General features: G+C 34.8%; 1 protein-coding gene across 1 annotated transcript in view; it reads right to left on the bottom strand.

Moving 5' to 3' along the window:
* Nucleotides 1-14,196, bottom strand: part of LOC149802503 (3'-5' exoribonuclease HELZ2-like) — a 182,325-nt gene that overhangs the window by 11,213 nt on the left and 156,916 nt on the right. The window contains exons 28-32 of the mRNA XM_089951747.1: nt 13,622-14,007; nt 12,859-13,071; nt 9,585-9,806; nt 3,254-3,410; nt 211-378 (exon numbers count right to left, since the gene is read on the bottom strand). Coding sequence (XP_089807873.1) covers nt 211-378; nt 3,254-3,410; nt 9,585-9,806; nt 12,859-13,071; nt 13,622-14,007 — 1,146 coding nt within the window. The remainder of the gene's footprint in view (nt 1-210; nt 379-3,253; nt 3,411-9,584; nt 9,807-12,858; nt 13,072-13,621; nt 14,008-14,196) is intronic.

Genomic DNA, 14,196 nt, shown 5'->3' on the forward strand with positions numbered 1-14,196 from the left:
TTTCTCTATAAAAACATCATTCTGTTTAAAATAATTTAGATACCATCAATTATTAAATAAATGGAGGCATATAATAAATATAGTGTTTGTACTGTTAGATACTACGGTATTGCCTGAAGTATATGGGTGTTGCAAAGTCACCCCACTGCATATTAGTCTCATGACATTCAAGAGTACCAATACATTAATCTGTAATTATTTTGTACATACCAATAATTATCAATCCTTTACGAGCTCTAGTAAGGACTACATTCACTTGATGCTCATCACACAGAAGGCCCAGGTTAAGCTTCTTCCATTCATTTGTGGGCTTTCTCTCTATTTCAGACTTAGGTTGAGATCTTACCGTTGAGAAAATAACATAGTCCCACTCTTGTCCTGCAAAACGGAGGAAGAAAACCAATACATTATATAATTCAAAGTACCGGTATATATAAGAAAATTAAAGAATTCACTTTGAAATAAGTCAAACTCAGGTAGGTCTCTGTAACCTTCCTAAAAAACAAATGTCAATTAACTTTAATACAACTCAACTGATAAGGCCTAAACAAGCATTTCTAAAAAAGAACCTGTATGTCGGCCAGAAAAATATATATATTCCATTGTAATATTTTATCTCTTTAATTTTTACCTTTCATTGGTACAGTGTTGTGTGATGTACCATTAAATCATCAATCTACCTGTCTAGTACAGTGATATACCATTAAATCACCAATCTACCTGTCTAGTACAGTGATATACCATTAAATCATCAATCTACCTGTCTAGTACAGTGATATACCATTAAATCGCCAATCTACCTGTCCAGTACAGTGACTGGGCATAAAATACAACAATAAAAATGTACTTTTAAGGGGTTAAATGAATTTTAATTGTAATACCTGCCAGCTATTATTACACTGCTGTATCGTTCCTAAGTTCCTGGCCTGAGATGATTAATCTTCTAATTAGTTTTTGGAAGTCTGAATTTAAACAGCACGATCTCAACCTGATACTTTGATCAACTTCCTTCCAAAGGAAATACTACTGTCCTTTGAATTGGACTATGGCTGAAAGGACTTCAGATTGGGGAGAGTGTATGGAATTGGGCAATAACAGTACATTAATTGCATTTGTTTAATTACTGAATGTATAAGCCCAGTGGAGGCTGATGGTTCAAGATAAGCTGTCAAAGTTAACTTACCATTACTATTTTAATTTTGATTCCAGTTAGATATCACAAGAAATTTTACTGAGAAAATTCCAGATGAACAAGACCATCCATCTAGAAGAAGTAGTCATAATAAGATTTTCAATAGTATAAGATTTTCAATAGTCATAAGACTTTCAACAGTCATAATAAGATTTCAATAGTCATAATAAGACTTTCAATAGTCATAAGACTTTCAACAGTCATAAGATTTTCAACAGCCATAATAAGACTTTCAATAGTCATAATAAGATTTCAATAGTCATAATAAGATTTTCAATAGTCATAAGATTTTCAGTAGTCATAATAAGATTTTCAACAGCCATAAGACTTTCAATAGTCATAAGATTTTCAAAAGTCATAATATTTTCAACAGCCACAATAAGACTTTCTATAGTCATAACAAAATTTTCAACAGCCATAAGACTTTCAATAGCCATAATAATACTGTCAATAGTCATAATAAGATTTTCAACAGCCATAATAAGACTTTCAATAGTTATAATAAGCTTTTCAACAGCCATAATAAGAATTTCAATAATCATAAGATTTTCAACAGTCATAATAAGATTTTCAACAGCCATAAGACTTTCAATAGTCATAATAAGATTTTCAAGACAGCTACAGTGGTTACCATATTTAATGTCAGGCCAGCATCATTTTCATTTGGGACCAACCAGATGTCACAAGAAGTCTTTCAGTGAAAATCCACAAGTTGATATAACTTTCTCTGCAGAGAAAGTATCAATAACAAGATTTTCAAAATGGCTGCCATGGTGGCCATACTGGGCATTAGATTGGCACCACTTTCATTTAGGACTAAATAGATGTCTTTCAAGGTAAACACCATGCTGTTATGACCATCCATTCATAAAAAGCCACAACAAAAAGAATTTCAAGATGTCCGTTGTGTTGGCCATATTAGAAGTCCAAGTGTCACCATATTCATTTAGGATCAACCAGACACCATATTAATTTAGGATCAAATAGACACCATATTCATTTAGGATCAACTAGTCATCATATTCATTTAGGATCAACTAGACACCAGAAGTCTTCTGATTAAATCCCTATGTCAATATGACTTTCTGTTCTGGAGGAGTAGCGATAATAAAAATTTCAAGATGGCTGCTACGGTAACAATGTTACATGTCCTACTGGCACCATATTAATTTAGGACCAATTAGACATCACATAAAGTCTTTTGTGAGAACACCATGTTGATATAACATTTTGCTCTGAAGCAGCAGCAAAAACAAGATTTTCATGGTGGCAGCTGTGTTGGTCATACCAGAAGTTTTTATTTTGGGACCATGTGCTCAGACTGTTAACTATTTATACAGGTTGCAGGTTACAGCCATATACCATGGTGGTAAAGAAATGTCCCAATGTCCACCTCCACCTTGATTACTGAAAATCTTTTTCTAAACATGACTGTCGGTGGAATAAATAAACAATTCTTTCCACATGACTTGTCATATTATGGCAGGTAAGATGATTTCTGTCATCTATTCATTACTTCAAGTTATGTTATTGTTGCTAAGCAAGTGATACATGAAATAAGGGTCACAACGAACTACATTTAAGATGAAGGTGTGTATGTGACTTGGAATTTTGTTTAGTGACTTTAACAATTTTTCAGTAATATCGCTAAAATGTCTGAAGTGTGGCAGTTTATAGTGACATCTAGCACTGCCGCAGACATGTAGCATGATGTTCCACCCAGATACATTATCCTGACACCAGGTTGGCCAGTCCTAACACTAACCTCTTAATGCTGAGCACCTAGCAAGGCAGCTGTACATACCTTTTTAAATAAGCTTTTGGTATAACTTAACTGTGGCTCAAACTTACGCCAGCCCCCAGCCCCCCCGCACCTGAGGTGGACCCTCTATCTACTATGCCACCAATGCGGCAATATTAATATTACAAAACCTGTGTGGTCATGAAACTTCACACAAGCCAGTAAAATACACATGTGAGAGAGACCATTTGCAAAGGGTGAAGTACTAACCATCATCTAGTTAACAATTCTGCCATGAATATGTAACTGTATTTACAAACCCTGAGCACCATGGGCAGTACTAGTAGTAATATTCTGGTATCCCTGCTGCTGTAATCTCTGCTGTATATCATCACACTGTGCCTGTTGTAGGACCAGAATAACTATGCTCGTTTCTCGAACACCGTAATGTCTGACTAGCATACCTGCAATCCTCACCTAAAATACAACACCATAAGGCAATAGTAATGAGATTTATACACATATGCATGAAAGAAAAGGACACTGAAAAGGTCAAATACAGAAAGAAGGAAAATAATGCTATATACCACAATTGGTTAAGGTACTGACAAATGTTCACACTGATGCAAAAATATTATTAGGCAAGACCGAAGCAAAATTGTTAGGAAAAGTGATGAGCTAATTTAAAATCAATGTGATAGTAACTAATTATTTTAGATGAACAAAAAAAGAAAGAAAAAAAAAGAAAGAAAGAAGGAAAGAAAGAAAGAAAGAACAAAATTTTATCTTCCAACTTAATGCATAAGAATGATTATGTGCAGTTGAGATTCAACATGTACAACTAAATATCTATTATGCTGATTCCAAGTTTCAGAATTTGGTGTTTCTAGTTTTTGAAAGAAAAAGGCCTGTGCCCACATCTCAAGCCCATGACTGAGGCATTGCTGCTAAATATGTCGCCTAACAAGAAAGTTGAGTGAGCATATTACAGAATGTATGGTCTTAGCTTCGTAATGATTCATACTGGGTATGGAGAAAACCCATCAAGGGGCTTAGAAAATGAAAGCAAATTAAATAGGGTCAGAGGAAACTCGGACTACAAGCAAACATGTTGTAGAATGAACTGTATTAGCAACATAATGATTTATGGCAAATATGATATGAATTTATCAAAGGGCTAAAGGAAATATATGCAAATGAACAACTTTAATGAAAACCTTAAGGAAAACCTTAAGAAAATGTTGATGTCAATACTGGTGGCAAACCCAAAGTCTTGCTTTCTCACAAATGTGGGCTTAAAAAATTAAAATTAATGTAGGTATGGTTTTCAAAGACTCAGAATTGGTCCAGTACCAGTGTTTAACATTTTTGGGACATTCTGCTATGCGAAGGTATTGATTTGAAAAACTGTCAAACTGTCAAATGTTTATAACATTTTTGCCCTTAAATCATGAAATTGCAAAAGTATGTACTTGTTTCAATGTTGTAATTTCTGATATATTTTTAGATGTACCTTTTTATTACTATTTCAGTGCAAAATACAGATATTTACCCAGATCTGCCACAACACATTTTGATATTTTACAGCACTCTGTATTCATTTGTATACATTGTTGCTGAAATCTCATTCATTTCAGCCATAGTGTTTTAAGACTTTAACATGTATAACATATGTTGATGCTGAATTGTTATGGGGATACAAATATACCATGTTAATATGACATGGTTAGGTCAGACTGTTGATATATTTCAGTAAAGACTTTAAAAAGATTTTGAGTTCAATCTGACAAACTAAGAATCCTCTTGACCATGCCCTTTAGATTAGATTCCATTCAATTTGTACAAAAGCATTATTAATAAACAATCTTGTTTAAATTGGCGACTGTCAATATCAGTTCTGAAAGAAGGGTAATAGACTTGGCAATCACTAGCAATACTTAACCATACACATCAGGATGGCCTCACCTTGTCACTAATAGTTTCACAATATAGCTTCCAATCATGGTAACATGGTGATACACTCAAAGTTCTGACTGTTCTTTGCTATAGTTCATTCCACACAGCATTGCAAATGAATCTATATCTGTAGCTCAGTGAATTTTCAGGTTACCGCAGTAACTAATTCCATTTCAGCACAAAGTATTTAAATACTGTTTGAAATGACAAAGAGTGTAACACATCTCATTATTAAACACAAGCTAAAATATGGTGGTCTTTTTATATCAAATTCTTTGATGACAACATGACCTGTGGAAGAGTCAATATGCCTCTTATAAAGTGATTATCTTTCCAATTCAGCTATATTTGGCAATAATGTTGCCCCCCTTTGTTTTCTTTACAGTATCAAAAATGAACTTTTCTAGAATTCTGGATGAACATAGTAGATTGCATGTACAGTTGCTTCCAGAATGTATCAAATTGATGGTTGTGTGCTGTGTGTCAATTATGTTTAATTCAATTGTGCTCAAAATGAATGTGGTAATTTTAGCTTTATTTTGAGATGCCGATGTTTAAATTCAATGAGAAACAGATTCAGATATCAATCATGATGCTGTGTAGAATGAACAAAAGTTCAGTCGTTTCCTGTCCTTGGCATGTATTATTGGATGGAACATTGCACTGGTTTGTGATTGGCTCCTGTAATGTGTGGACAACTACCAATCTTCACACACACACACACAAAAAAAGAATCTTCAATTTTCAAATGTGGTATGAACTCTAATGAGGTGGATAGCCTTTGAAAAGATATTTCTGTCCATCCATTGAAAGGATCACAAAAGTGGCTGGTCATAAATGATACAATTTCTATAACTTCTGTAAACTCCATGCAAGTTCATTAATCCTGTACGATGTCAAGCTGCAGACATACACATTTAAACTCATTTTTATCACAAAATTTAATCCACTTTCATAAATATAAAAAATGTCTACGCCAAGTCCATGGGTGTATTACATGTATGATCATGTGTGAAGTGTGTCAGCTGTCTGTATTGTTGCCTACTGACAGCACCTTCAATCACTCCATGTGATAATTAGGGCATCAAAGCATTTTCACTGTCTGATGGTTGCCTATTCAATCACCTGCTCCAGAGTACAGGTAAAACATTCCCCAATTTATTTTCAAACGGAAGCTTCCAAATTATGTGATTTAGTTGATCAGACATGGTGCTGACAGAACTGCATGTGTGATTTCAATAAACTACCAACTGAATGCTAACTTTCAATCATTATGATAACTTGAGCAACACACTATATTTAGAATCAATTAACTTGTGATTATAATGGGTCACAACAGGAGCTGTTTGTGTCTGTTTCCATGAGAACTTCTATGTAATTGCCATGTTCTGGAACATTTTTTGACCACATCTGAAAAATAATCTCCAATCAGAAATTGGAGATTATGTTCAGCTATAGTGTTGCCAAATACTGTCTTGATATATGCAACTTTATCCACATTTGATGCAGAATATGCTATTATGCAACTGGGTTTCTGCCAACCCCTGGCGAGGAAAAGGTGTAATCCATGTGGACAAAAAGAGTAATCCAAGCAGAAAAAGAGTAATCCACATATAACATAATAAAATTCAATGAGCATATGTACAAAATGATCTTTTAACATCTATTACTGCTTCAGATTTTCAAATATAGCATTTTGAGCTTTAAAAAGCAAGAGTCTCTCATAATGCATTTCAAAACACTTTGTACAAGCTGAGAATATTTTGCACACCAGTAGAGCACTAAATGCTGGGTTACTGAGCCTGATCTGAATTCAGTTTTATTTTTGTTAACAATACTGAACAATCTCTCAGTCAGCATTAGAATGGTAAAGAACCAATATTCCTTTCATAACCTGACAAAGAAGATGAAATATATATCTTCCAGTTATTGGGTCTTCTAGCTGGGAAATAAAGTGCCATTGATCATCAGCTCTGTTTGCATGAAGTACACTGTCAGGTAGAATGCCAACTTGATACTTCAGGAGTTCTCCTTCTAATTTATCGGCAGCCTTTTCTGCAGCAAGATGCATCATATGACATGGACAACCTGATATGGACAGTGATGGAGACATTTTTCAAAATACAGAATGCAACTCCTTTACGAGTTCCAGTCATCACTGATGCATTATCAGCTGAAAACCCCATACAGTTCTGCCAACTTATGTTTATTCAAAGCATTATTAAGCAAATAAAAAATGTTTTTTTTTTAGTGGAATCTACTGTTAATTCTGGTAATGAAAGAAGAGCACTCTGACTTTGCCCTTTTCGTTGTCAAAGTCTCCTACCCAGACTGGGCACAACTTTTTGTCATCAAAATCACTGCTCCTGTCTGTTGCAATACTAAATGGCCCAATTTTCATGGCTTGTGCAATTTTAAGTGAATTATCTTCTGCTAAACACCTAACAATATTAGATGATTTTGTTGTATGCATATTTTCTGCAATTTTGGAATCAGGAAATATCCATTTGAAGAAAGGAGCAATGTAGACTTCTACCACTATGGTTAGTCTGAGTTCTATTAAGAACTCGGTAAATAATGTCTCAGCATTTATAAAATTCATGTCCATAATTTAGTTCTGCTGTAAAAAAGAAGTTATCTTAATAATAGAGTTAGTAAAACGAGCTAATTCAAGGTTTCTTTGTATTACCACCATGACCAATATTAAAATCCTTTCCACACAGCCTGCAATGTGCATGAAGCTGCCCTTGAATGGAACGCTGTACTGTGTAATTCATGTATTCATCTTTGAATCAGTTTATCGTCTTTTTCTAATTCACCTGTGAACTTATTTGACAAACATTTTTCTTCTAACACATGCATCGACTAGAATAAATCTGACTTGACTTTTAGTGCCAAATACCTACAGACTGGTTCTGTAAGAGATATAAATTAAATCAAAGAATCTGCAAGCAAATATTAAAAATGAGAAAACCAGTCTGTTCTCTCCTAACTAAGCCATACAGCTGCTTTAGATAGAAACCGAGGTCAAACGTTTGAAAGTAGAAATCAGCATGTTTCTTGGAAAGAGGGCAGCTATTATAAATAGAACATGATACTGTCAGGAAAGTGCATGCAAGGCTATGGACAAGCATACTCTTATGTCGTAGTTACGTAGAAGCCGTCTTTTCTAGAATACAGTCTTAAAGATTAATGGGATGCTAATAAAAATGAGAAAACAAATTATTAATTTTATGGGAGGGGGATATACCAAAACACGTAATCTGAATACATTTACACATAAGGCATAATTTTGTGAAAAAACTAATGTTTACGCCAAAAGTGTAATGGTTGGCATGTATGCAAGACGTGTGATGTCATTCGTGCCAGTGTAACAGACAAAATCAGCTTTATAGGAAGTGCAGAATGTATATTCATATCCCCCTGATCTTGAATGCAACTACTGAAATTCCTGTTTTCATCCATCATTGATTTCATGTGATATTTCACTTACTTTGATTTTGGTGTTTTGGCAGTGGGAGATGATACACAGAAGTCAAACACAACTTATGCCATTTTAACTCCAAAGTAATCCAAACACAAACAATCAATATCTTTAATCCCAACCAAATTACTTCTAATTATATATAATATACTCCAATTCACGTTGACAACTTTAAGCATCAAAGCAGAACATACCTTGTGAAGAGAATCAAAGTAATATTTATTGTATCATGCTAATTGATCTATTTAGGAACACCATCAAAGTAATATTTATTGTATCATGCTAATTGATCTATTTAGGAACACCATCAAAATAATATTTATTGTATCATGCTAATTGACCTATTTAGGAACACCATCAAATAATATTTATTGTATCATGCTAATTGATCTATTTAGGAACACCATCAAAATAATATTTATTGTATCATGCTAATTGATCTATTTAGGAACACCATCAAAATAATATTTATTGTATCATGCTAATTGACCTATTTAGGAACACATTCAAAATAATATTTATTGTATCATGCTAATTGATCTATTTAGGAACACCATCAAAATAATATTTATTGTATCATGCTAATTGACCTATTTAGGAACACCATCAAAATAATATTTATTGTATCATGCTAATTGACCTATTTAGGAACACCATCAAAATCAATTAACATCTTTAATCCTTATGGTACTACTTCTGCTCATAGATCCTACTAAAATCCAACCTGACAAAATTCAAACAATTAAGCCAGACAACCATGCAGACAAGATGAAAGGGTCAAATTAGCAACCATATTGTCTTGTCCTGTTTAAGTCAGTTCAATCACATGATCACAGGCCGTATTATCATGAATGTAACACAATGGAGCAAGAATGTTAAAACAAAAAAAAGGGAAAATGTTTACAAACTTTTGTCACAATATCAGCCACCTTTTAATGCTAAATTACAAAGCAGAATTTTCCCTGAAACAACACAGATGATGCAGGAGTTACTAATTCAAATGAAACAAAAGTACATTAAAAATTTGAAAATTCACACCTAAAATATTGTTATGGATTTAAATTCTTGTGTTTTCAAGGTTCTTGGAGGGAAAATTAATGATGACAAGACTAAATCATTTGAGTGATTCAAAAATTTGGCAAGTGAATGATAAATGCACGTTTTACTATAGAGCTCTTGAACAAACGCCACAAAATTCTTTTTACACTCACAGCAAGTTCTGATTCCTGTGTATTCTTCACAAAATGTTCTCTGTCTTGGCTATACCTTGAACCAGTGACCTCTTCTATTCCTATTAGGTTACAGAACACAACAGGCTTGCTAGATCCATTTGGCCAGATGTTCAGTTCTGCCAGCTGCATATGGGGTGGAATGGCTGCCTTGAGGTTACCCTCATACAGGATGTTCGATGGAAACTCACTTATACCTTGATGCTGGAAGGTAAAATGCATTTTTAAGAGTCCCTTCAATGAATTCCCACTATAATGGGCCAATAGATAATCCATGAATTTAATACCATTTTTTCCTTTTAACTACCAATTTTGAAATCATCTCTGATAATCATCAGTGATACAATTTTTTTAAATTAGCTGCTGTGGTGGTTATATTGGATGCAAGATTAGCATCACTGCCTTTTAGGACGTAGTAAACATTTAAAGTCTTTTGGTGAAAACGCCATGCCATTATGGTCATCCATTCGTTCGTTCGTGCATGCGTGTGTGTGTGTAGTGACATGATTTTCAAGAAAGATATTGCGGCTGCCATATTAGATGTACAACTGACCATTACCATATAAAACCAAGTAGGTATCATTTGTAGAGTACTGGCGAAAATATATTGATATTTTCCAGTTTGCAGCTTTTTCATTTCTGACCAACCTGACTCTTGTGGAAAAATCGCAATGTTGATATGACCAGTCATCTTGGAGAAATAGCGATAACAAGATTTTCAAGATGGGCACTGTAGTTGCCATTTTGGAGTCAGATTTGCATCATGTTCATTTACAACCAACTAGACATCATATATGAAGTCTTTCAGTGAAAAACCCATGCAGATATGACCAGTCAATCTGGAAAAAAGATTTTCAACATGGCCAATGTGATGGCAATAGTGAATGTCTTGAGGTTTTTTTTATGACCAACTTGACATTCAAAGAAGTCGTAGTGAAAAAACCATGTTGATATGACTATCCCTTCATCAAGAGTAGGAACAACAATATTCTCAAGATGGCTGCCATTTTCATTAAGACCAACTATATCATGGGATGAATGTGTGTCAAGTTTCCTAGCAATCCTTCATGTGGTTTAGGAGCAGTGATAAAATAACTGTGCTAATGGATGAATGGAAGACAGCCTATCCCATATGCTCCTTGGGTCTACAATCAGCAGAGCTAAAATAATATCCCAAATGTTCACAAAGAACACAAATTCCCCCTCACAGTGACCTAGTTGCTAAACAGTGACCTAGATAACTTGATAGATTGACATGGGTAACACTATATGTTCCTTCTGCATTTATGGTGGAGCATATGTGAAAAATGCTGACTTGTGCATGATCTGACAGCAAGGATCTTAATTTGAAAGACTACATGTTATTACTTATTAGCTTTTCCTCTTTAGTAATTATGAAGTGACAGCAACAGGAACCGTGTTTGAAGGACACCCATAAATTGATGGTACTTTGCTAAACAAAGTTAAAACAGGGCAAAGCAAAGTCCATAGTTCCAACATACATTTTCAATAATTTTTGTTTTCAAAACTTTAAAAATAAGACATGTAATAGAGCCAAGATTTGTTCCCAATTATTGTTGTTGTATCAACATAAATGGTTTAATATTTAGTGGTGGTCATAAAATGTGCTTTTTGAATAAAATGGTATATTAGAAAGAAAAAAAGCACAAGAGATCCAAGTGGGTTTGAAATTGCTCACCTGCCATACATAAGCCTAATAAGCAAATATAGTAATAAGGGAGCTATCTTGGGTTAAGATACAGAAGTCAGGATATTTTTCAGCTGTCTGATTAAAAGTGATAATATCTGATGTTTATTTTGAAGTGTTTCTATTTTGATTAACTTCAGGCAAACTACATACTGCAGTGACTACTCTTGTGGCCTAAGTGGTTAGAGTGTCTGCCTCAGCTGTGGGAGGTAGCAGGCTTGAAACCCAGCCGAGTCATACCAAAGACTTATAAAAATCATGCAAGCAGCTGCTTTGCCTGGTTCTCAGCATTAAGAAGTTAGTGTAAAAACTGGTCAGCCTTTGTGTCAGGATAATCTGACTGGGTGGGATACGAGGCTAGATGTCTGCATCATGATGCCCCAGGGATAGACATCACTATAAACTGCCACACCGCAGACATCGTAGCGATATCACTATAATTGTTAAAGCTATATTAAAATGCAAGATCAGATACACACATTGCAGTAACAGCTTTTATATGAATTTTGAAATTTGTCCTTCCTAGGGCCAAACAAATTTAGTCTGATATGGTAAGGCAAGTCTGAAGGTCATACATATTTATTAGTAATGACAGTCATATCACACAAATTGTAATACAAAATTTAATTCAAATTTACTCAGTCACTCTAGAGAGTTCTACATGGTAGCTATGAAAGCCACATCACTGGTAGGATAGTCGTTCAACACACATATATATCAACACACCTAACAAACACTGCTACCAAATTCTGATACAAATGGCTCAGCCATTGTGCAGAAGGAAAAAATAAGTTCTCAATATGGTTGTTATTTGGATGTGCGTTGGCTGCCTTGGTGTTTTCTTGGCAATGGTACTTAGGTCTAATTTCCTCAAACATAATAACTTTGATCAACCAACAACAAAATGTTCTGCCACATCTCTGCAGGAGAGCCTCCCAAACCAATTCTAATAGAGAATGGCCTATGAAACACTTCAAGTTTTATCAGTTGCTCATTAGAAGTTGTAAATAGATTTTTCACTTAGCTGCTAAGAAAGCCACATTGCTACTAGGGAAGCCTACCGAGACCTACATCATGTCCTAGGAAACATTCCTATCAAGTATGATCAAAACTGGCCGAGCTGTTTTGGAGACTTGGTAGTAAGTTTTTCATATGGTTGGTATGGAAACCATATAATTACAAGGGGAGCCACCCACAACCGAATTTGGTTGAACATGGCTCTAGGAACATTCCTGACAAACTTGATCCGAATCAGCATTGTGGTTTTTGAGAAAGGCAAGATTGCTTGACGGATGAGTTATCCTGAGCCATGCCATGCCATAAGCCCATATGGCTTTGGTCAATTCAGCTAAAAACCTGATGATGCCAAATATCAATGGAATCAGAAAATATGTTTGGAATACACTATGATGCAATATAAAAAAAAAAAAAAGAGTCATTCTGATAACAAGTTTATTACTGTGACTGAAATATTTGTTTTTCCTTGCTAAAATATGAAGAAAATTCTACTGCATACATAAAGAATGCACAGTGAGCTGTACAACCTACCATTCGATACTGTTTGCTGAGTACAATGGCTTTATCAGCATATCTTTCAAACAGGGATTTGCTCAATCCAAGGTCACTGGCTGTCTGCACCTTCACTATAGGCTTAAACTGCTTGGGATCTCCCAGAAGTGTAATCTGAACAGCGCTACTGAGTAGACTGATTGGAATCATACTTTCTGGCTCCGTGCACATTCCTGCATCATCTATTATAATCTGGAACAATACATTATGGTGCACCTCTTTACATAATGATATAAGATCTAACATATACAAGACATAAACATGAGCACATGTCAATAATTAGACATTTATTCAACTCATGCCATAATTATTTCTTGCTCATGTCAATGGATGATGTTCTAAGTCAGTACAAAAGCCTAAATAGAAATGTTTTAGGATATATAGACCATATAAATTTTTGCAGAATTATTGCATGTGTTTTATTTGATTGACTTAAATGGACAAAAAACTTTGATACCAGGAAAATACAAATTTTACTAAAAAAAAGTTACTATTAATTATATTGTTGGACCCACCTGCATTGCACTAAATGATCTTCATGTGTTGTTATAACGAACGAAACAAAATGCTGTTCTTCAAAAGTAACCACCCTCATGCCCATCCATCCCCATGCCTGACATGAATTTTAAATCTTTTTAGCATTTAACAATAAACTGATGAAACTTTCGGAAATGCAAAGTCTTAAGAATTAAAGAATCATATCCTGTCACCATCTTAATTGTGATCAAATTTAACCTCTTACCTGTTGCACATTACAACCCCTAAAACGCGGGCTGGCAGTATTGGAACAAGTCGTTATTATAATTTCTGCTTTACTCAAGACATCCATTTCTGCTCCCTTAATTGTCTGGATGTATTCAGCTACCTGATCATCTGCAATGTCATCTGGATAGAGGCTGAAGAGTGTGTCATGCTCTTCAATGGACTTGCTACTAGGATTTGAGGGGTGACGTATCAAGTGATGAAGCGATATATCCATATATCTGATATCTACCTCAGTCCCCGGGGCTGATATTTTACCATTGTCATGGACCGAGTCTCCAGGTAGGGGGTATTCCTCATGCTCAATCTCCTCTCCATATACTCTTACAATATCAGGGCAGCTGGCACCAAGACTTAACAAGTAACCTGAAATTTTAAAAATCTATTTCCTTCATGAAGAAAGAGTAATGTGAACAGCGCATTACATGCCTGCCCAGTTTTTACTAGTCCTCTATAAGGTACTAGAAGGGGTACTGTTGTTTTAAATGATTCTCAATGCTGGTCTGAGTGTAATGGTCATGAATTTAACTTAGTGTGCAGAACCTGTTATTTTCT

Source organism: Sinohyriopsis cumingii, chromosome 3 (genome assembly GCF_028554795.1).
Source record: "Sinohyriopsis cumingii isolate HCF-2022 chromosome 3, ASM2855479v2, whole genome shotgun sequence".
NCBI lineage: Eukaryota > Metazoa > Mollusca > Bivalvia > Unionida > Unionidae > Sinohyriopsis > Sinohyriopsis cumingii.